Source organism: Pongo pygmaeus, chromosome 6 (assembly GCF_028885625.2).
Source record: "Pongo pygmaeus isolate AG05252 chromosome 6, NHGRI_mPonPyg2-v2.0_pri, whole genome shotgun sequence".
NCBI classification, from domain to species: Eukaryota; Metazoa; Chordata; class Mammalia; order Primates; family Hominidae; genus Pongo; species Pongo pygmaeus.
Window position 1 is genome coordinate 106,145,468 of NC_072379.2, and position 24,199 is coordinate 106,169,666.

At 39.4% G+C, this 24,199-nt stretch overlaps 3 protein-coding genes across 18 annotated transcripts in view; 2 read left to right on the forward strand and 1 right to left on the reverse strand.

Annotated features, from left to right (window-relative positions):
• The window catches only part of COG5 (component of oligomeric golgi complex 5), a 377,356-nt gene extending 375,512 nt beyond the window's left edge, over window positions 1-1,844 (reverse strand). The window contains exon 1 of the mRNA XM_054494192.2: window positions 1,667-1,844. Within this exon, the coding sequence (XP_054350167.1) occupies window positions 1,667-1,760 (94 nt within the window). The 5' untranslated portion in view covers window positions 1,761-1,844. The remainder of the gene's footprint in view (window positions 1-1,666) is intronic.
• Window positions 1,809-21,954, forward strand: DUS4L (dihydrouridine synthase 4 like). 15 transcript variants are annotated; one of them, XM_054494242.2, is made up of 9 exons: window positions 1,843-2,115; window positions 2,452-2,540; window positions 4,434-4,554; window positions 4,922-5,058; window positions 15,156-15,277; window positions 17,715-17,832; window positions 19,212-19,334; window positions 20,390-20,616; window positions 21,338-21,954. In XM_054494242.2, exons 4-9 carry the CDS (start codon window positions 4,943-4,945, stop codon window positions 21,583-21,585), a joined length of 954 nt encoding a protein of 317 aa, XP_054350217.1. In that variant the 5' UTR covers window positions 1,843-2,115; window positions 2,452-2,540; window positions 4,434-4,554; window positions 4,922-4,942; the 3' UTR covers window positions 21,586-21,954. The 15 variants fall into 15 exon arrangements, with proteins under 15 accessions (XP_054350222.1, XP_063523776.1, XP_054350220.1 ...); XM_054494244.2 differs by having other exon boundaries at window positions 1,885-2,073; window positions 4,430-4,554; XM_054494249.2 differs by having other exon boundaries at window positions 1,956-2,073; window positions 4,430-4,554; window positions 15,139-15,277.
• A 1,890-nt stretch (window positions 21,955-23,844) lies between these two features.
• Window positions 23,845-24,199, forward strand: part of BCAP29 (B cell receptor associated protein 29) — a 49,635-nt gene continuing 49,280 nt past the window's right edge. The window contains exon 1 of one of the 2 annotated variants that reach the window (XM_054494236.2): window positions 23,845-24,135. The gene's annotated coding sequence lies outside the window, so the exon portion shown is untranslated. The remainder of the gene's footprint in view (window positions 24,136-24,199) is intronic. The other variant, XM_054494224.2, reaches the window with a different exon arrangement.

The following is a 24,199-nucleotide window of genomic DNA, read 5'->3' on the forward strand; positions in this document are numbered from 1 at the left end:
GATGGATCCTCTTTTTCTCCCCAGGGAAGCTTAAAGTCATTTGTTGAGCTTGAAGGGAAAGGTTTGAAAAGGGTAAAGAAGATTTAAATAATCGCTGTGGAGAATGGCAGAGAACCAAGGAGGAAAATACAGAAGGCAGAACTGAAGACTATTACCATCCAAGAACTGATTACAATTCCTGAAATACATCCTACTGAAACATATATCCGGTGTTCCACTGTTCACCTGGGGAAGTCCTATCTACAGTTTAAAACGTCTCCACCTAGAAAGCCTTTTCTGACATTTCCTAACCAGTTTCCAACCCCCAGTTATCATTCTCCTCTGTATTAATGCTCTACTTTATACGCAACCCTACTGCTATCTTACATCACTATATTACAGCACCTACCTTTATAGCTCTACAAGATTATTTCCTCTACTAGATGGTGAACTACTTGAGGGCAAGAATTGCACATATATCAGGAGCAATTGCAAATATATCAGGGTCTCTGCCTTGTATCTAAAGTTTAAATTCAGTTTAGCCAAGTTTTAGACAGAGACCCTGACCTAGAGTTTCCAACACAAAATAGTTCAGAAAACATCATTGCTTTTCAGAAAAGTACATAAATTATCATGAAAAGGCATGTAATTCAGGACGACAATAAAATATTCAACAGTCAGAGAAAATAAACAATAATTTGGAAATTTATTTATTACCCACTTCGTTCTTCAAATGTGTGCATGTGCTTCTAACTGCGATGATCAATTTAAAAAAACATTCTGCACCTACTGTATGCAAGATACTGCTATTCACACTATGGGATATTAAAAAAAGTCTGCAATACAGAAGAGATTAAAACAAGTATACAAATGATTTTAGTACAAGGTGGAATGCGATGGCCACTAGAGAAAAAATTAAGAACAGGTGAGAAGGGCTTTATTTTTATGCTTATAAATGTGAACTTTATTCTGAAGGATAAGAGATTCAGGACATGGTAACTGGATTGACACAACTGAATACGCTTTTCAAGTATATTATATCTAACTTTTCTTATTTTGCGCAACTTCTCTCCAAACTGACTAGCAATAAAATCTGACTGCTAGATTCTGTACAAATGGTTAATCCCAACCTGAACGAATGCCTCAAACCCTCCCCCACGTGTCACTGTAGATAACTGCCTCATAAAGGAGGAAAAAAAAAACCAGCCTGCAAGAGGGGTCACCCTGTACAGTCCATTTGTTAAAGGAGTAGGCGTTTCCAGTTCTACTTTAAAACAAGGCCCTATTTCATTATGCGTCTGCCGCCTGTTCTAGAGCTTACACTTTTGAAGAGCTCGAACGCTACACCCCTTCGTCAAGAACTGCGGCAGCAGCTGGTGGCTGCCAACGCGGGCCACAGGGTTTGGGCTCCCGAAACTTCAGGGAAGCTGGAGGCATTGGGGGTCGAGTTGAAATGAGGAGCACACAGAAACCAAGTGTCCCCAAGACACCAGAAAAGAGGGAGCCAGTCCCAGAGGAAACAGGTTGGCTAGAAAAGTACCCACGCCAGGGGGCCGGACGGAGGGGAGTGGTCAGGTCCAGACTGGAAAACTTTCTGCAAAGCAACGGGTTGGGTCCACCTCGCTGTCCAGGTGCGGAGCAGCGCAGACCCCCAACCCCACGACCTGATCAGACCCCGTCTCCTTACCGTCCTGCAGAAGTTCCCGGACTGTCGCTGCAGCCGCTCCAGAGCCTCGAGCTCCAAGGCCAGCTACAGCGACGCTGCCGTCGCCACCTTCCATGTTGGCAGGTGCCGCGTTGATGTCGTCAGCAGCAGAACGGCTCCGCCCAAGTGGTGACGCAGAATCCGGGCGCCGTCCGCCCAGTCAGCCCATGGCTCCAGGCCCGCCTGGCGAACTGACTCTCAGCCCGCGCCTGGGCTAAGCCTGGCTAGGAGCAGCATAGGTACTCGAGCAGTGGGCCCCCAGGGTCCGAGTGCTCTGCGCCCAGCGCACCGAGGGAGCCAAGGCCGTCGGGCCGGCGCTTTCCGCTGTCTCTCGCAGCAGCTCAGGGCCGCGCCCCCTGGGCTGGCGTCGTGCCCTGGCCAAGGAGAAGGTGGGCACCGGAACGTGGCCGCAGCGCTTATCTGTGAAGCAAGTATTAAACCTCAGAACAGGGGCCGCGCGGCGTAAGGCAGGAGAGCAGAGCAGAGGTTTCAGGGAGCTTCGTTTGCCCTCCACACTCACAAGAGTCACGCGTTAGTTGCTACACAGCTTTATCTGTCGCACGCCTTGATTGGCACTCCTGGGGTAATAAAAGCCCGCAGGAAATGCTTGGGAAGAAAAGTTGCTGGGGATGAACAGTGAAGAGAATTAGGGAGAATCGATGAAGAAGGAAGTCTGAACCATAAAAGGACCAATAAAACTCACTGTCTCTACCCTCCTTCCTTCCCATGAGACCTTTGACCTTTTGCCTTTTCTACTTCTTCCTCAGTTTCAGTCACGTGCCAGACTTTTTCTTAATTACAAACTGATAGATGGTCCATATCTCAACTAACACTATTGACGCTGTAAGAGCATCAGGTTGGTTCCCGTTGTATTTTCTTTACTAATACGTTCGCATTTTTGACCTAGATTTCTTTCTTCTAAGATAAATACTGATAAATTAACAGGGTCAATCAACCACAAGTATGCAAGACAGTCTTAAGCTTCTTCGCAAAAAGAAGCTGTAAGATGACTGTTTCATTTTGTACAGTAGGTATGTATCCAGGAAACCAATTTTATCCAGTTCCAGAGCTACGTGGTTTTCTACGTTCTGTTTCAAAAAGGTGCTATTACTTATCCTGTGCTTATCGCTGTTCTAAGTATTTTATAACTCTAAATGCATTTCATACTCATAACACCTTAGGTAAGCAAGTCTTATGCCACACTGCATTATGCCCTCTTTGTCTCAGAGGATTTTCTCTAGTATGTAAGATCTTAGTCATGATGGGAATAGGGGTGATTCATTCATTACTTGTGAATTAGGAATTGTTTTTCCTTCCTTGGCTTTATTCCCCCCAGTGGAATATTTTAGAAGAGTGAGTAATATTCATTCATACAGTGAAAGTTTTGACCCCCCTACTCTGCATGCTCTCATGAGTTTACAAACATAAGACTCAATCCATATCCTAAAAGGAGTTAATAGGTAAGGTAGGAACCCATTTAAACAAACAATTGTACCAGGTGCTTTGGAATCTTTGGATTAACTTATTCCAGTAATTCCAAGCTTAGCTGCACATTGAAATCACCTGAAGAGCTTTTAATAAAAACACTGATGTCTGCATCCTGAGCCCAGACATTTGGATTTAATTGGTCTAGGGTATGGCTTGGGCATCCTAATTCTTAAAAGCTCCTCAGGTCATTGTAGCGTACAACTAAGGTAGAAAGCTACTGATTGTTTTGTTTTGTTTTGTTGAGTTGGGGTCTAGCTCTGTCACCCAGGCTGGAGTGCAGTGGCAGGGTCATGGCTCACTGCAGCCTCAACCTCCTGGGCTCAAGGGATCCTCCTGCCCGAGCTTCTGGAGTAGCTGGGACCACAGTCGCTTGCTGCCACGCCCAGCTAATTTTTATAATTTTTTTAGAGATGGGGGGGTCTCACTATATTGCCCAAGCTGGTCTCGAACTCTTGGCCTTAAACAAGCCTCCCACCTTGGCCTCCCAAAATGCTGTTTACAGGTGTGAGCCCAGCCCCTTGAAAGCTACTGATTTATTCTTTCAGCAAATAAATATTGAGGCCTTCTGTATGCCATTTACTATGACTGCAGGAGTGGATAAAAATGAAGTAATTCTTGCTAAAATCACTAATGACCTTGTTGCCATTGCACACTTTATTTTTGCCTTACTTTTCTCTGATGTTTAAGATACCTATCCCCTCCTTCCTTCATAATGGTCTCTCTCTTGGTTTCTGAGTATCACTCTTTAGGTTTATTCCTCCCAGCTCCAAAGTTCATCTTCAGTCTCTTTTGCTCTCCCCTTTTCCTCTGTTACTTAAATATTGGTGCTTCCAGCGGTTTCTTACAAGATCCTGACATCCTTAAGTACCTTGGCTATTTTTAATTTCAACTCCTTGCCTAAAGGTTAAAGACTCTAAAGTTTGAGCAATTAGACCATTCTAAAGTTGGCCCATATCTGATTCTTTTTGTTGTTGTTGTTTTCTGCTTCATTTTTCCTTCATACATACCTGTTTCTAAGTTACTAAGGCCAAAGACTGGAATATGAAAAGTAGCCAACACTGTGAAATGGTAGGATTTTAAGTACAGCAAATGTAAACCATTTATAAACTCCATAATTTCATCACTCGTACCTGTACCTCTTGGGGTATAAAAGTGATTTACAATGCAATTGTAGAATTATTATTGAAATTTTCACTAGATAATATCACATTAAAATTTTTAAAAATAATTAACGTTTGTTTATCTTCTGATTGACAGACAGAACAGGATTCAAGAATTACAATAAAAGCACCAGGATATCTTTTGAAACACTGACTACTTAAGAGTTGCTCTATTAATGCCATTTAACTTTCCTGAATAAAACAAGATATTTCCAAATGCCAGTTGAGTATCATATATAAAATAATTCAAACCAAATTTCTTGGCTTACCAATCCCAACAAAGTAACATGTAAAAAATTTTTAAATAACATGAAAACTTACAACATGGTAAACTAGGGGAAAAAAATCTCGTTTTCTGCATCTTGTTTTTCCACAACTATCTTGGGTAGTTTTCCACATCTATTTATCTTACAAATAGAGGCAGCATTCTATAGTATCATATTGGATACTGTGAAAATAAGCTATTAATAAAAAAATTTCTGAGCCCACAAGCCTGATAAAAAATATGTTGTTGGCAGTTGAAATTGTTAGAATGGAATTAATATAGTGAAAGCATATTTTCTCTATACAAGCTTATTGTCTTTTTCAGATTTGAAACATATCTGTATTAATGAAGAGTGACTGCATGCAAACGACAATATGTCAGGAAAGAAAAAAAGATCCCATAGAAATGTTTCATTCTGGACAGCTGGTAAAAGTCTGTGCCCCAATGGTTCGATATTCAAAGTAAGTGTTGCAAAATGGTTAATGAACTAAGATGAAATTTCCCTTTTATGCTCTGACTTTTTAAAAGTACTGTAAGACCACCCACCGTATGGGAACTTCAAACTCCTAGCTTTGGAATCATGATTTAGAATTGAGTTATGGTGCTACTACTTGCCTAGTATATATGCGATCCTGAGTAAACAATTAACTTCTCTGAGCTGCACTTTTTATATCTATAAAAATGGTGGTGGTTGTAACTCCTACCTATAAGTATATAATGGATATTAAATAGATATAAGTATTGATGTATAGATTTTTATGTGAACTTAAGTCTTGGGACAAATAGGAGTGCAATTATGGGTCCTGAGGTAGTTGTGTGTTCAGTTTTCGAAGAAATATTTCTTCGTATCTTTTGCTCATCTTCTAATTGGATTGTTTGCTCTTTTACTATTGAGTTTTTTTAGAAGTTTGTTATAAAATATACGTAACATAAAATTTACCTCTCAATCATTTTTAAGAATACAGTTCAGTAGTGTTAATTACATTCACATTGTTGTGCATCTGATCTCTAAAACTCTTCTCATCTTAGAAGATGGAAATTCTATCACATTAAACTATGACTCCCCATTCCACTGTTCCCCACAGCAGCCCCTGGCAACCATTATTCTACTTTCTCCCTCTATGAATTTCACTACTCTAGGTACCTCATGTAAGTCTTATACGTATTTGTTCAGAACTGGATTTATTTTGCTAATATTTTATGCAGCATAACATCCTCAAGGTTCATTCATGTTGTAGCATATATCAGACTGTTGTTCCTTTTTAAGGCTGAATAATATTCCATTTTATGTATATTTTGTTTATCCATTCATCTGTTGATATCCATTCATATATTGATAGAACACAAGATAACTTCCACCTTTTGGCTATCGCAAATAATACTGTCATGAACTATGGGTGTACAAATACCCATATACAAATACCCATGGTTCGTAACAGGTCTCTGAGACCCTGCTTTCAATTCTTTTTGACTATGTACCCAGACGTAGAATTGCTGGATCTTATGGTGATTCTATGTTTAACTTTTTGAGCAACTACTATACTGCTTTCCATAGCAGCTGCACCATGTTACCTTACCACCAGCAGTGAACAAGAGTTTTAATTTCTCCACATCCTCATCAACACTTGTTATGTTCTGGGAGTTTTTTTTTATTATTATATTCATCCTAATGGGTATGAAGTGGTATCTCATTGCAGTTTTAATTTGCATTTCCCTAATGATTAATGATGCTGAACATCTTTTTGTGTGTGTTTTTTTTTTTTTTTTGATAAGGACATTGCTTATGCAGTTTATTTATTTTTCTTTTTTTTCTTTTATGATTATTATTATTATTATTATTATTATTATACTTTAGGTTTTATGGTACATGTGCGCAATGTGCAGGTAAGTTACATATGTATACATGTGCCATGCTGGTGCGCTGCACCCACCAACTCGTCATCTAGCATTAGGTATATCTCCCAGTGCTATCCCTCCCCCCTCCCCCCACCCCACAACAGTCCCCGAAGTGTGATGTTCCCCTTCCTGTGTCCATGTGTTCTCATTGTTCAATTCCCACCTATGAGTGAGAATATGCGGTGTTTGGTTTTTTGTTCTTGCGATAGTTTACTGAGAATGATGATTTCCAATTTCATCCATGTCCCTACAAAGGACATGAACTCATCATTTTTTATGGCTGCATAGTATTCCATGGTGTATATGTGCCACATTTTCTTAATCCAGTCTATCATTGTTGGACATTTGGGTTGGTTCCAAGTCTTTGCTATTGTGAATAATGCCGCAGTAAACATACGTGTGCATGTGTCTTTATAGCAGCATGATTTATAGTCCTTTGGGTATATACCCAGTAATGGGATGGCTGGGTCGAATGGAATTTCTAGTTCTAGATCCCTGAGGAATCGCCACACTGACTTCCACAAGGGTTGAACTAGTTTACAGTCCCACCAACAGTGTAAAAGTGTTCCTATTTCTCCACATCCTCTCCAGCACCTGTTGTTTCCTGACTTTTTAATGATTGCCATTCTAACTGGTGTGAGATGGTATCTCATTGTGGTTTTGATTTGCATTTCTCTGATGGCCAGTGATGGTGAGCATTTTTTCATGTGTTTTTTGGCTGCATAAATGTCTTCTTTTGAGAAGTGTCTGTTCATGTCCTTCGCCCACTTTTTGATGGGGTTGTTTGTTTTTTTCTTGTAAATTTGTTGGAGTTCATTGTAGATTCTGGATATTAGCCCTTTGTCAGATGAGTAGGTTGTGAAAATTTTCTCCCATTTTGTAGGTTGCCTGTTCACTCTGATGGTAGTTTCTTTTGCTGTGCAGAAGCTCTTGAATTTAATTAGATCCCATTTGTCAATTTTGGCTTTTGTTGCCATTGCTTTTGGTGTTTTAGACATGAAGTCCTTGCCCATGCCTATGTCCTGAATGGTAATGCCTAGGTTTTCTTCTAGGGTTTTTATGGTTTTAGGTCTAACATTTAAGTCTTTAATCCATCTTGAATTGATTTTTGTATAAGGTGTAAGGAAGGGATCCAGTTTCAGCTTTCTACATATGGCTAGCCAGTTTTCCCAGCACCATTTATTAAATAGGGAATCCTTTCCCCATTTCTTGTTTTTGTCAGGTTTGTCAAAGATCAGATAGTTGTAGATATGTGGCATTATTTCTGACGGCTCTGTTCTGTTCCATTGATCTATATCTCTGTTTTGGTACCAGTACCATGCTGTTTTGGTTACTGTAGCCTTGTAGTATAGTTTGAAGTCAGGTAGTGTGATGCCTCCAGCTTTGTTCTTTTGGCTTAGGATTGACTTGGTGATGCAGGCTCTTTTTTGGTTCCATATGAACTTTAAAGTAGTTTTTTCCAATTCTGTGAAGAAAGTCATTGGTAGCTTGATGGGGATGGCATTGAATCTGTAAATTACCTTGGGAAGGATGGCCATTTTCATGATATTGATTCTTCCTACCCATGAGCATGGAATGTTCTTCCATTTGTTTGTATCCTCTTTTATTTCCTTGAGCAGTGGTTTGTAGTTCTTCTTGAAGAGGTCTTTCACATCCCTTGTAAGTTGGATTCCTAGGTATTTTATTCTCTTTGAAACAATTGTGAATGGGAGTTCACTCATGATTTGGCTCTCTGTTTGTCTGTTATTGATGTATAAGAATGCTTGTGATTTTTGCACATTGATTTTGTATCCTGAGACTTTGCTGAAGTTGCTTATCAGCTTAAGGAGATTTTGGGCTGAGACAATGGGGTTTTCTAGATATACTATCATGTCATCTGCAAACAGGGACAATTTGACTTCCTCTTTTCCTAATTGAATACCCTTGATTTCCTTCTCCTGCCTAATTGCCCTGGCCAGAACTTCCAACACTCTGTTGAATAGAAGTGGTGAGAGAGGGCATCCCTGTCTTGTGCCAGTTTTCAAAGGGAATGCTTCCAGTTTTTGCCCATTCAGTATGATATTGGCTGTGGGTTTGTCATAAATAGCTCTTATTATTTTGAGATACGTCCCATCAATTCCTAATTTATTGAGAGTTTTTAGCATGAAGGGTTGTTGAATTTTGTCAAAGGCCTTTTGTGCATCTATTGAGATAATCATGTGGTTTTTGTCTTTGGTTCTGTTTATATGCTGTATTACATTTATTGATTTGCATATATTGAACCAGCCTTGCATCCCAGGGATGAAGCCCACTTGATCATGGTGGATAAGCTTTTTGATGTGCTGCTGGATTCTGTTTGCCAGTATTTTATTGAGGATTTTTGCATCAATGTTCATCAAGGATATTGGTCTAAAATTCTCTTTTTTGTTGTGTCTCTGCCAGGCTTTGGTATCAGGATGATGCTGGCCTCATAAAATAAGTTAGGGAGGATTCCCTCTTTTTCTGTTGATTCGAATAGTTTCAGAAGGAATGGTACCAGCTCCTCCTTGTACCTCTGGTAGAATTCGGCTGTGAACCCATCTGGTCCTGGACTTTTTTTGGTTGGCAAGCTATTGATTATTGCCACAATTTCAGCTCCTGTTATTGGTCTATTCAGAGATTCAACTTCTTCCTGGTTTAGTCTTGGGAGGGTGTATGTGTTGAGGAATTTATCCATTTCTTCTAGATTTTCTAGTTTATTTGCATAGAGGTGTTTGTAATATTCTCTGATGGTAGTTTGTATTTCTGTGGGATCGGTGGTGATATCCCCTTTATCATTTTTTATTGCATCTATTTGATTCTTCTCTCTTTTTTTCTTTATTAATCTTGCTAGCGGTCTATCAATTTTGTTGATCCTTTCAAAAAACCAGCTCCTGGATTCATTTATTTTTTGAAGGGTTTTTTGTGTCTCTATTTCCTTCAGTTCTGCTCTGATTTTAGTTATTTCTTGCCTTCTGCTAGCTTTTGAATGTGTTTGCTCTTGCTTTTCTAGTTCTTTTAATTGTGATGTTAGGGTGTCAATTTTGGATCTTTCCTGCTTTCTCTCGTGGGCATTTAGTGCTATAAATTTCCCTCTACACACTGCTTTGAATGCATCCCAGAGATTCTGGTATGTTGTGTCTTGGTTCTCGTTGGTTTCAAAGAACATCTTTATTTCTGCCTTCATTTCGTTATGTACCCAGTAGTCATTCAGGAGCAGGTTGTTCAGTTTCCACATAGTTGAGCGGTTTTGAGTGAGATTCTTAATCCTGAGTTCTAGCTTGATTGCACTGTGATCTGAGAGACAGTTTGTTACAATTTCTGTTCTTTTACATTTATTGAGGAGAGCTTTACTTCCAAGTATATGGTCAATTTTGGAATAGGTGTGGTGTGGTGCTGAAAAAAATGTATATTCTGTTGATTTGGGGTGGAGAGTTCTGTAGATGTCTATTAGGTCCGCTTGGTGCAGAGCTGAGTTCAATTCCTGGGTATCCTTGTTGACTTTCTGTCTCGTTGATCTGTCTAATGTTGACAGTGGGGTGTTAAAGTCTCCCATTATTAATATGTGGGAGTCTAAGTCTCTTTGTAGGTCACTCAGGACTTGCTTTATGAATCTGGGTGCTCCTGTATTGGGTGCATATATATTTAGGATAGTTAGCTCTTCTTGTTGAATTAATCCCTTTACCATTATGTAATGGCCTTCTTTGTCTCTTTTGATCTTTGTTGGTTTAAAGTCTGTTTTATCAGAGACTAGGATTGCAACCCCTGCCTTTTTTTGTTTTCCATTTGCTTGGTAGATCTTCCTCCATCCTTTTATTTTGAGCCTATGTGTGTCTCTGCACGTGAGATGGGTTTCCTGAATACAGCACACTGATGGGTCTTGAGTCTTTATCCAATTTGCCAGTCTGTGTCTTTTAATTGGAGCATTTAGTCCATTTACATTTAAAGTTAATATTGTTATGTGTGAATTTGATCCTGTCATTATAATGTTAGCTGGATATTTTGCTCGTTAGTTGATCCAGTCTCTTCCTAGTCTCGATGGTCTTTACATTTCGGTATGATTTTGCAGTGGCTGGTACCGGTTGTGCCTTTCCGTGTTTAGCGCTTCCTTCAGGAGCTCTTTTAGGGCAGGCCTGGTGGTGACAAAATCTCTCAGCATTTGCTTGTCTGTAAAGTATTTTATTTCTCCTTCACTTATGAAGCTTAGTTTGGCAGGATATGAAATTCTGAGTTGAAAATTCTTTTCTTTAAGAATGTTGAATATTGGCCCCCACTCTCTTCTGGCTTGTAGGGTTTCTGCCGAGAGATCTGCTGTTAGTCTGATGGGCTTCCCTTTGATGGTAACCCGACCTTTCTCTCTGGCTGCCCTTAACATTTTTTCCTTCATTTCAACTTTGGTGAATCTGACAATTATGTGTCTTGGAGTTGCTCTTCTCGAGGGGTATCTTTGTGGCGTTCTCTGTATTTCCTGAATCTGAATGTTGGCCTGCCTTGCTAGATTGGGGAAGTTCTCCTGGATAATATCCTGCAGAGTGTTTTCCAACTTGTTTCCATTCTCCCCGTCACTTTCAGGTACACCAATCAGACGTAGATTTGGTCTTTTCACATAGTCCCACATTTCTTGGAGGCTTTGCTCGTTTCTTTTTATTCTTTTTTCTCTAAACTTCCCTTCTCGCTTCATTTCATTCATTTCATCTTCCAGGGCTGATACCCTTTCTTCCATTTGATCGCATCGGCTCCTGAGGCTTCTGCATTCTTCACGTAGTTCTCGAGCCTTGGTTTTCAGCTCCATCAGCTCCTTTAAGCACTTCTCTGTATTGGTTATTCTAGTTATACATTCTTCTAAATTTTTTTCAAAGTTTTCAACTTCTTTGCCTTTGGTTTGAATATCCTCCCGTAGCTCGGAGTAATTTGATCGTCTGAAGCCTTCTTCTCTCAGCTCGTCAAAGTCATTCTCCGTCCAGCTTTGTTCCGTTGCTGGTGAGGAACTGCGTTCCTTTGGAGGAGGAGAGGTACTCTGGTTTTTAGAGTTTCCAGTTTTTCTGCTCTGTTTTTTCCCCATCTTTGTGGTTTTATCTACTTTTGGTCTTTGATGATGGTGATGTACAGATGGGTTTTTGGTGTGGATGTCCTTTCTGTTAGTTTTCCTTCTAACAGACAGAACCCTCAGCTGCAGGTCTGTTGGAGTACCTGGCCGGCCGTGTGAGGTGTCAGTCTGCCCCTGCTGGGCGGTGCCTCCCAGTTAGGCTGCTCGGGGGTCAGGGGTCAGGGACCCACTTGAGGAGGCAGTCAGCCCGTTCTCAGATCTCCAGCTGCGTGCTGGGAGAACCACTGCTCTCCTCAAAGCTGTCAGACAGGGACATTTAAGTCTGCAGAGGTTACTGCTGTCTTTTTGTTTGTCTGTGCCCTGCCCCCAGAGGTGGAGCCTACAGAGGCAGGCAGGCCTCCTTGAGCTGTGGTGGGCTCCACCCAGTTCAAGCTTCCAGGCTGCTTTGTTTACCTAAGCAAGCCTGGGCAATGGCGGGCGCCCCTCCCCCAGCCTCGCTGCCGACTTGCTGTTTGATCTCAGACTGCTGTGCTAGCAATCAGCGAGACTCCGTGGGCGTAGGACCCTCTGAGCCAGGTGCGGGCTATACTCTCCTGGGGCACCGTTTCCTAAGCCCGTCGGAAAAGCACAGTATTCGGGTGGGAGTGGCCCGATCTTCCAGGTGCCGTCTGTCACCCCTGGAAGGGGAACTCCCTGACCCCTTGCGCTTCCCGAGTGAGGCAATGCCTCGCCCCTGCTTCGGCTGGCGCACGGTGCGCTCACCCACTGACCTGCGCCCACTGTCTGGCACTCCCTAGTGAGATGAACACGGTACCTCAGATGGAAATGCAGAAATCACCCGTCTTCTGCGTCGCTCGCGCTGGGAGCTGTAGACCGGAGCTGTTCCTATTCGGCCATCTTGGCTCCTCCCCTTTTTGTGTGTTTATTGGCCATTTGTATGTTGTCTTTGTAGAAGTATCTATTCAAGTGCTTTTGTCCATTTGTTTGTTTTCTTGTTTTCTATTGAGTGCTGAGAGTTATTTATATACTCTAGATATATATTCTGCTTTGTCAGATGCATGATTTGCACATATTTTCTCCCTGTATGTGGCTTGTCTTTCATGCTCCTAACAGGATCTTTTGCAGAACAAAAGTTTCATTTTAATGAAGTCTAACATCAATTTTTCCTTTTGTAAATTGTGCTTTCGATGTCAAGTATAAAAAACCTTTATGTAGCTCCAGATCCTGAATATTTTCTCCTATGTTTTTTTCCCTAAAAGTTTTATAGTTTTATGTTTTGCATTTAAGTCCATGATCAATTTTGCATTAACTTTTATGTAAGTGTGAGGCTTAGGTTAGGTTGCCTATGGATGTCCAGTTACTCCAGCACCATTTTTGAAAGGCTGTCGGCCAGGCACGGTGGCTCACGCCATCAAATCCTAATCCCAGCACTTTGGGAGGCCGAGGTGGGCAGATCATTTGAGGTCAGGAATTCGAGACCAGCCTGGCCAACATGGTGAAACCCCGTCTCTACTAAAAATACAAAAATTAGTCAGCGTGGTGGCACATGCCAATAGTCCCAGCTGCTGGGAGGCTGAGGCAGGAAAATAGCTTGAACCTGGGAGGTGAAGGTTGCAGTGAGCCGAGATCGCACCACTGCACTCCAGCCTGGGCAACAAGAGTAAAACTGCGTCTCTAAAAAAAGAAAGGCTATCTCTCCTCTAATTCTTTGCTTCTTTGTGAGAAATCAGCATTTTCTGTTTTGTTCCATTGATCTTGTATCTTTTTCCCCACCAATACCACACAATTTTACTATATAGCTCTATAATATGTCTTGAAATCAGGTAGACTGGTTCTTCCCAATTTATTTACTTTTTCAAAATTGTTTTAGCGATTCTAGTTCCCTTGCTTTACAAATAAATTTTAGAATGACCTTGTCTATCTCTGCAAAAAACCTTGCTGGAATTTTCATAAGAACTGTGTGAAACTGATACCTCAACTTGGGAAGAACTGACTTTCTTACTAGGTTGAGTCTCCCAGTCCATGAACATAGTATATCTTTCCATTGATTGAGATTTTCTTTGATTTCTATCATCAGTATTGTGTAGTTTTCAGCATACAAGTTCTGTACATGTTTTGTAAGACATCCAGATTTGTTTTGAGCATGTTTGTAAATAGAATTTTTAATTTTTGGTGTTCACATGTTTATTGCTAGCACATAGAAATAGATTTTTGTATGTTGATCTTATATCCTGAAAACTTGCTAAACTGACTTGTTGGTTCTACTGTTTTTGTAAATTCCTTCAGAGTCTATATGAACAACCGTGTCATCTGCAAATAAGGACAGTTGGATTTCTTCCTTTTGATCATATGCCTTTTGTTTCTTTATCATGCCTTATTGCACTGACTAGAAGTTTCAGCGCTGTGTTGAATAAGGGTGATAAGAGCAGACTTCCTTACCTTGTTCCTGTCTAAGGCAAAAGTGTTTCTATAGGAATTTTGTGGATACACTTTATCAAACTGAGGAAGGTTCCCTCTACTTCTGGTTTTCTGAGAGTTCACCTTTTTTTTTTTTAACTGTGTATGAGTGTATTTTGTCAAATGCCTTTTCTGCATCTATATGATCATGTGATTTTTATTACTTAGCCTGTTAATATGATAGATTACGTTAATTGTTTTTGACTATTGCACCTTCTGTTTTAACCGGCTTTTTCTGACAACACTCCGGCAGGGAATGATGTAGGGGAGTGGTGCCACCTCATTGCTATCTGATAGAAGTCCAAGTTCTCCACTTGGCCTCCTTTGACATCTGGTGGGTGAGGAGCTCCTCATTACTGCTGGGCAGGGATGACAGTTCCAGTTCCCCATGGTGAGGGTAGCCTCATATATGCTGGGCAATAATGAAAGTCCTGGCTCTCCACTATGCCTCCTCTGATACCACACCAAGCAGGGAGGGAGAAGAGTGCTTCATTACTGCTGGCAGGCATGGAAGTCCAGGCTCCCCTTGTGGCCTCCTGATACCACTGGGCTGGGAGTGACCTCACTGGCCACCAGAGATGGAAGTTTCAGATCCTTACCTGGCCTTGGACAACATATCAGTAGAATGTTGGAGCACCTTCTTACAGCCTTTGGAGGGTAGAAATCTAGGATTCCCACTTGGCCTTTGCTAATGGAGATAAAGCCATAGCTTTTTCTACCGTATTTGGCTGGAGTAGAACTGTCTAAAAGTTTTCTGTCTTACTAGGTCAGACAGAACATTTTCCTGGTCCTTTGGTTAGAGAAGGCTTTTGTTGGGGCTGGTTTTGTCTGCATCCATTGTTGTTTCCAGGTGGCCAGCTTCTTCAAGTCTAGGATATTTGAGACAAAAATAAAACCCAGAGAACTCACCACCCTGTCATTCCTCAGGTCCTGAGGTCACTAGCCTGTCTGGACATCTTTTCTTCACCTTTCAAAATTTTCTTGTGTTTGTTTTATATATAATATCCAGGGTTTTTAGTAATACTTAGCAGGAATAATAGGGAAAAGTAAATCTCCTCCATCTCCCTATAGGTAGAACTTGCTCTGATAAATATTTAACAATGCACTAAAATATGTTTGTGGTGTTTCTAAATGCATAATTAAGGTTTTATATGCTCACAGGTTGGCTTTTAGGACACTAGTAAGAAAATATAGTTGTGATCTGTGTTACACACCAATGATTGTTGCCGCTGATTTTGTCAAATCTATAAAAGCCAGAGACAGCGAATTTACCACAAATCAAGGTATGTGAAACCGAGTGTACTGACTTTGTAAAACTTTTTAAATTTGTCTACAAACTCAACTATCTTGTCTAATCAGAAACAACACAATTTAGAGATTTTATGTGAAAAAGCTTTAGTTCTTTAGTGTTTTTAATAAGTATTTTTTACATGTTATTACTGAATGCCTTGCAGACTATCAGTGTATATACCAAAGTGTAAGGTCACTTTGAAACCCTCTCCTCTCACTAGGGCTACTAGAGTAGATTCCTGTCACACTGCCTCTAGTCTTGTACCATTCCAAACTATCCTCCAAGGAGACCAAAGTGACCTATTGAACATGTAAATTTTTCTCTCATTGTTCTCAAAATGTGATCCCCAGACCAGCAGCATCAGTATTATCTGGAAACTTGTTAGAAATGGAGATTTACAGGTGCACTAAATCAGAAATTCCGGATATGTGGTCCAGCAATCTGTGTTTCAAAAGCTCTCCAGGTAATTCTGAGCTTGTTAAAGGTTGAGAGCTACTGGCTTAAAGACTAAAATTTCAGCACCTAAAGATAATACACAGTTTGTCATAATCTGACCTCTGAATACATCTTCTGCAGCCTTATCTTCCTTCAGTTTCTCCCCACAGCCCACTGACTTTATCCTTCAAAATTCCTAAGTTATTTTAAGTCCTTGAACATACCCTGTCTTCTCACACCAGACTGCCTCTCTCTCTTGCAAACTGTAGTTTATGTTTCTTCATTCAGCTCTCAATATTTGTAGTCATGAATTTTTTTTTTTTTTTTTTTTTATCATCCTCTACTCATGTCCTCCCTGCTAAGCACAGGCTCTTATGTTGCACTTAATTCTACTGCATTGTGATTTCCTCTTTATATGCCTTTTTCTCCCATTAGGTTCAGCCTCCTTGAGGGCTGTAGCTTTAGAAATAGCTTGATTTGTATCCTCAGCGTCTAGTACAGTGTTGGAAATATATTAGACCAATAAATGGTTGTTAAATTGAAATTCTGTAACTCTCTTGAGTTACAAAAGGGAAAGAACCTTACATCTCCATAAAGAATAAAGCAAATTCTCCTAAACCATCATAATCCTGTAAATCAGTAGATTGCCATAGGAATCTTGAATCAGTGCAACTAGGATGATGCCCCGAAATCTGCATTTTTATAAACACCCAGTGAATCTCATACAAGTATTCCTCAAAAGAAATGTTGAAATACATCTAAACAGAGTTTATAACACTGACCCAAGGATACGAAAAATATGTTCTTTAAAACCTAGGAAGCTTTAATACATTCGGCTGTATTAAAATTTAAACCTTTGGGCCAGAGGCGGTGGCTCATGCCTGTAATCTTAGTGCTTTGGGAGGCCAAGATGGGTGGATCACCTGAGGTCAGGAGTTTGAGACCAGCCTGAACAACATGGTGAAACCCTATCTCTACTAAAAATACAAAAATTGGCTGGCCATGGTGGCAGGCACCTGTAATCTTAGCTACTTGGGAGACTGAGCCAGAGAATCACTTGAACCTGGGACACAGAGGTGGTAGTGAGCTGAGATTGCGCCACTGCACTCCAGCCTGTGTGACAGAGACTCTGTCTCAAAAAAAAAAAAAAAAAATTTAAACCTTTATATGTAAGAGCACATACTCAAAGACAAAAAACTGAGAGTATTTATAACACATGATAGATAGCAATACTAATTTCTTTGTTTTATAAAAAAATTACAAATAAAAAGAACAACTAAAGGGAAAATTATATACAGAAAAATGCAAAGAATATGAAGAGAATTCACAAATTAGAATATTCAAATGTTGGATATACACTGTATGATAAGTTGTGAGGAAACAAGAACTTTTATCCATATTGGTATATGTCTATATTGGTAAACTCTTGGAAGATAATTCTGTAATATTTGTCACAGTGTTGTATGTTAAATGCCTATTAACAATTCTCCTAAGAATTTACCGTATGAATATACTTAGAGCATGTGAAACAGTCTAAAAATACACTATATGGTCCATCCATACAGTGGAATATCCCACTATAAAGAAGAAAATAGGTCTGAGTACGTCTCCCAGATACATGAGGAAAGAAAGGAACAGTAGGCACAGTGGTATATATAGAATGTTCACACTTGTTTAAATTTTACAGGTATACAAAAAAATTGTTCTGGAATGCAGTAAACTAATTCTCACCTTTGGGAAGAGGGTCTATTTTGTCAAAAGTATTAGAATTGTTTTCATTTATCAAATTTTGTACTGTTTGAATTTTTTACCGAGTGTAAATTGCTTTTAATTTTAAATATTTTAAATTGTTTAATGTTATATTATTTGGACAGATGCTTCTTAGGCTAAAAATCGTTATTGCTATTTTATCCTGTACAAACATTAAAGTTTGGTGTGTGTGTGCGTGGGGTTTTTTCCTGTGAATTTTAATGTTGAGCTATTCATTTTGTCAGGTGATTGCCCATTGATTGTTCAGTTTGCTGCTAACGATGCAAGACTTTTATCTGATGCTGCTCGTATAGTCTGTCCTTACGCGAATGGAATAGACATTAACTGTGGTTGCCCTCAGAGGTAAAGCTCAAAGAAGTTGGAAGAATTTTCCAAAAGAGTAGGAAAAAAACTATGTGAACATGGTAAAATATCTTTCTAGTTTTCCAAAAATTAAAAAGAAAATAGAGTTACAGTCCCAGGGCTCAAAACAAGAAGGAAGAAAATATAGGGAAATGTAATTTAGAAACATAAATTCAAAGGTCTTTTCTGATGACTGAAACGATGTATAGACCTTTGACAGGTGTTTTGTCCCCCCTCACCAATAGAATTTTTATGTGGCTGTGCCTTGAATCTCATCCATAAGTAGTTATATGAGAATCTAATGTTTACGGCAATCCCTAAAATGTATTTTTACTGTCATGTCAGATATACTTGCTCTGAAAACAGATTGTTTGACTTAGGAAATCACTACATATTTTCTCCTAATTAATTCCCCTTATAAAAATACCTTATTATAATCACCTTTTCTTTCTATACCACAGTTACTTGGTTGGGTTAAATAACTGGGTGTTGATAGGGTGTACTTAATTTGACAATAATATTTCTTTTTTTTTTTTTTTTTTTTTTTTTTGAGACAGAGTTTCCCGGGTTGGAGTGCAGTGGTGTGGTCTCGGCTCACCACAACTACCGCCTCCCAGGTTCAAGCGATTCTCCTGCCTCAGCCTCCCGAGTAGCTGGGATTACAGGCATGCGCTACCACGCCCGGCTAATTTTGTATTTTAAGTAGAGACGGGGTTTCTCTATGTTGGTCAGGCTGGTTGCAAACTCCCAACCTCAGGTGATCCGCCCTCCTTGGCCTCCCATAGTGCTGGGATTACAGGCCTGAGCCACTGCGCCCAGACTGACAATAATAGTTCTACTTTACTGGCACTGTAGTAGATTATCAGTAATTCAAAATGTGTACAAAGAATAAAAGCAAACTTGTTAAGTATAGCATAATCCAAATCAGATTAGACATATTTGTATACCCATTAGGAGGGTTAAATAAGCTGTTTAGCTGTTTAGTGGTATTGGAATGCTGTAAGCCAAAAATATCTTTCTACTATTGAGACTAATAAAACCTCTTGTTATGCACAATAAACATCAAATTTGGAATTTTTAAAATCTGAAGTCATTGCAATTACTTCAAATATTTAAACCTGTTTTGGTTGAATGACTTTTAACTTAATATTCTCACTTGCCAATGAAAACCATTTCTCCTGAGTACTTTTTGATCTGGGAACATGTTTTCCTAATCTCATATTGATCCACTTACAAATGCTGAATCTATGAATTTTTAAAATTTGTTTCTATTCCAGATCACTAGAGAAATTGATGCACTTACATTTCAGTGCTTTCAGAATTTTGTCTTCTTTTCCAGTTATTTATAATTCACTTGTTCATGTGTTTGCTTTACAAAGGTGGGCAATGGCAGAAGGTTATGGGGCTTGCTTAATAAACAAGCCAGAGCTTGTTCGAGACATGGTGAAACAAGTAAGAAATCAAGTGGAAACCCCTGGATTTTCAATTTCTATTAAAATAAGGTAAAGACAATATTTCAATCTATTGATAGGATAATCCATTACTTAGGAAATGAAAGATTATTGCTTTTGTCTGATGCTGTTGGGAGTGTCTATCCTAAATAAATTGGTAGCTGGTGTATGGAAATATTGAAAATAAGACATTTAGTAAAAGAATATATACCATAATTTTCATTTATAGTCCTGAAAAACTTCCTCTTTGTACTTTTAACAAAAGTTAAAGCCTCCCTTTAAGTTTCACCAAACTTTCAACTTTAGCTATGTAGTATTTAATGTTAAGAAACATTACTGGTGCCAAGTGTAGAAAATAGGAAAAATATTTGCACTAAAATTTCACAATGAAAAGAAAATAAACCAGGAATCAGTTTTTCCGTGACAGGTTGAAAACATATTTCTTTTTTTGAGACAGAGTCTCACTCTGTTGCCCAGGCTGGAGTGCAGTGGCACGATCTTGGCTCACTGCAACCCCTGCCTCCCAGGTTCAAGCAATTCTCATGCCTCAGCCTCTCAAGTAGTTGGGATTACAGGTGTGTGTCACCACACCGCGCTAATTTTTGTATTTTTTAGTAGAAACGAGGTTTCGCCATGTTGGCCAGGCCAGTCTTGAGCTCCTGGCCTCAAGTGATCCACCTGCCTCAGCCTGTCAAAGTGCTGGGATTACAGGAGTGAGCCACGGTGCCCAGCCTGAAAACATATTTCAAGATAAAGTGTTGTTTTCTCCCACTGGGGGATGGGGGCATGCACAGCAAATATTAAGGTTTAAATTCATCTGTGACAGTACTTTCATGGCTCTTTCATTTATCAAAGCCAAAACATAGAAGCACTAGGTCTAAGATAAAACTTGTTTTTTGTCCTTTGCTGTCAATAGTGAAATAGCTAAATTTGAGGTCTTGTGTAGGAACTGATCCCTGAAGAAAACCTTGCTGATAATGACATAGGGTAATCATATGATATAGCAAAGCTAACTAATTTAGTAGATGAAATATCATTTTAGTCAGTTAATGTTAGCATTAAGATTTGTGTGCTGTGAACAGATAAATGTAATTTTGAAATTGTAGGATCCATGATGACCTTAAAAGAACTGTAGATCTTTGTCGAAAGGCTGAAGCAACAGGAGTTTCCTGGATTACAGTCCATGGAAGAACTGCTGAAGAAAGACATCAGCCGGTGCACTATGAATCCATTAAAATAATTAAGGAAAATATGTCTATACCTGTAATTGCTAATGGAGACATCAGAAGCTTAAAGGAAGCAGAAAATGTGTGGCGGATTACTGGGACAGATGGTAAGAAATAAGTACTTGGGTTCTTTTAATTGGGGGGGAAGAAATGAGAGTGGGGAAGTAATGTTAATTTGATTTTCATTTGTTTTGTATAACATTAAGCCATATTTTCCCATTGTACTGTTTTAAGCTAAGCGATTTATTAAAATGATGTTAAGTTTTCTACTTAGAAAAACATGGATTATCTTAACTGGGATAAATTAATTCAGTTACTTTTCTGACACCATTATATCTAGTGACCAGTGAATAATTTTCCAGATAGCCTACTAGTAAAATACAGCACCTAGAAATGAGAGTAAGTGAACTCGAGAATGATAAGAGCTAAAGGAACCCCAGAACTGCTATGCAGTTTCATTATTCCCTTAAATTATTGGCATGCCAAGCCCTATAATTGCTAGATGGGAGAATATAGATAAACTGAACTTTAAGCAGCCCAATTTATGACAATCCAGATTTACCCTAAAGAAAAACCAAAGACTAATGGTTTAATGTAGAAATCTTTAAAAAATAAAGATTTCTGTAAGTACATTTAAACTTTCCTGGTTTACAAAAGGTACCAAAATTAATTCTTTTGTAATCGAATTAAACATATTAATGTAATAAAGACATTACAAAACCTTGTGATAATACTTTTTAAAAAAATATTCTGTTTGCTTCATTGAGCTTGAACTAATGACCAGGGGTTCTTAATGTATGGACAAATATGGTGTGCTTTAATTTGTAGGTGTGATGGTTGCAAGAGGACTCTTAGCAAACCCGGCCATGTTTGCTGGATATGAGGAAACCCCACTGAAATGCATCTGGGACTGGGTTGACATTGCTCTTGAACTCGGGACTCCTTACATGTGTTTCCATCAACATTTAATGTACATGATGGAAAAGATAACTTCAAGGCAGGAAAAAAGGGTATTTAATGCTCTGTCAAGCACATCAGCAATCATAGATTACCTTACAGACCATTATGGCATTTGACTAGACTTCCCAAATAATTTTAATATATACTTTTAGACCCATAGTGAAACTACAGAAGGTCATATTTTGTACCTTAAACCAGTAGCTCTCAAATTTTAGTATAAAAACAATCCCTGGGAGCGTTTTTTAAAAATCAGTCATAGACACCACCCTCAGAGATTCTGATTCGGTGGATCTGGGGTAGACCCAGAAATATACAGTTTAAAGAAAACTCCCGGTGGTTCAAACATCCTGATCATCCTTGGCAAACATTGACAAATACTGCTCTGAATCCTGTTATATAGATATTGGGGGGATGGGTAGAGTGGGAATTTTTTCCTAAAGTAATCATGTTTTTAACATTTTAAAATAAAATTTAATACTAAGAAAGTATGGCTCATAGTATCTGTAAGTTAACAAGAAGTATGCAGGTGCAAAAAAGTGTGGAACAAATACCAACATCCATCCAAAATGAAAAAGAAAAGGAAATTCTGAATAGAATTGCACTCAGAACTTATATTAAAAATTCCAATTGGTTAATGACATTAAATTTGGTACATTTCAAAACTTCTAGATCCTCCAAAGATTGAAAGCTTAATAAATATATCTGCTACCTAAAAAGATAAAATTAACTGCAATCTACCATATCTTCAGTATAGGAAATTTGGTGGCCAACCTGGAGATGATTATATATTTGAAATATTTCCTAGAGAATAGTAACCAGGTTTTGTTTTTAATTTTAAAACCTAATTTTCATACTCTGTGTTTAATGATATTACTTTTATGCCTCTCAGCTGTTGATTGTAACTTTAAAGTCCCATGGTTTGGGAGTGTTATTAATAGATTTTGTTATCGGTGGGCATGCACTGCAAGAATTAAGTATCTCAGACTGAAATAAAACTTCATAATTACAGTATTATTTTGTTTTGCCAACATGAAACTGTTATAAGGAAACAATTATGTAAAACTGTTTAATTCACATTTGGGAATATTGAATGAATCCATTTTAACATAAGCACTGTGGTGCCATCTTTTTTCTCAGTACATTCTGTTTTCACTTTTCAGTTAATGCATTTTTTTTTTAAGATAACTGGCTTTTTCATTTTCTATGAATACTGTACAAAATAGGGAGGTATGGGCAGAACTCTGAATTGAATTACCCTAGTGTTGTGAGCACAGAATCATCACTAGAGTAATGTGCTCCGTGTTTGGAAGGAACCATTGTGGATGGGCAAAAAGTTCTAACACTTTTGATTAAAAATAACTTCTGGCCGGGCGCGGTGGCTCACGCCTGTGATCCCAGCACTTTGGGAGGCCGAGGCGGGCAGATCACGAGGTCAGGAGATCGAGACCATCCTGGATAACACGGTGAAACCCCGTCTCTATTAAAAATACAAAAAATTAGCTGGGCGTGGTGGCGGGCGCCTATAGTCCCAGCGACTCGGGAGGCTGAGGCAGGAGAATGGTGTGAACCTGGGAGGTGGAGCTTGCAGTGAGCTGAGATTGCGCCACTGCACTCCTGCCTGGGCAACAGAGCAAAACTCCGTCTCAAAAAAAAGAAAAAAAGTAACTTCCTGGCTGGGCGCGGTGGCTCACACCTGTAATCCCAACAATTTGGGAGGCCAAGGCAGGCAGATCACTTGAGTCCAGGAGTTCGAGACCAGCCTGCCCAACATGGTGAAACCCTGTCTGTACTAAAAATACAACAATTAGCTAGGTATGGTGGCAGGCGCCTGTAATCCCAGCCACTCTGGAGACTGGGGCCAGAGAATCACTTGAACCTGGGAGGCAGAGGCTACAGTGAGCCGAGATCGCACCACCACAATCCAGCCTGGGCGACATTGGGAGACTCCATCTCAAAAAAAAAAAAAAAAAAAAATCTTCCTTATGGTTAATTTATTTTCAAAGTCTATTTTTCTATTTTTTCTGTTACATGTGATCCAGAATATTTGTGATACATTAAGAAAAAGCACCAACTTAAATGTGTTTTTGAATGTTTTATATTCTATAATTATCCATTTTCAACATTTGTTTACTATTCCCCAAATAATTGTCACCAGGATAGTACTTTTATTAAATTCCTGATACGTTGTCAATATTGAAAAAACTCAACAACTTAAATGTACACGCACAGTTTGAAAAGCTGGAAAATAGTAATTGAAAGAATATCCCCATACCCACCTTTCGTACCAGTCCCCAAACATCACGGTAAATAAAGTTTACTGTCTCTTCCCAGCCCATGGACGGGAACGGGAACGCCTACGGAATATGTTGTGACATACAGTTGATCCTAGGTTCTCCAGAACAAAATGCTGCACGACCACCTCATCCTGGCCCTTTATTAAATATAGCTTAATTCTGGACACAAACAGTTCCCACCATGAAGAGAGATTAAGTGACCGGAAAGGAGTGCGTCTTAAGCGCGTTCGCTGAATTTGCACCACCCAATCCAGCCCCGCCGCCCGGCGCCGCTCCTTAGACCTGGACCCCGGCACCCTCCCGCCGGGGCCGCACTTAGCAGTGGAAAGTCTGCTCTCCCGAAGAAGTTGCGCTCCGACTTCCAAGCATCAGGTCAAAAGTCTAACTCATTCTCTGACCCGCCGCCAATTAGAAAACAATTGTTGCCAATAAACGT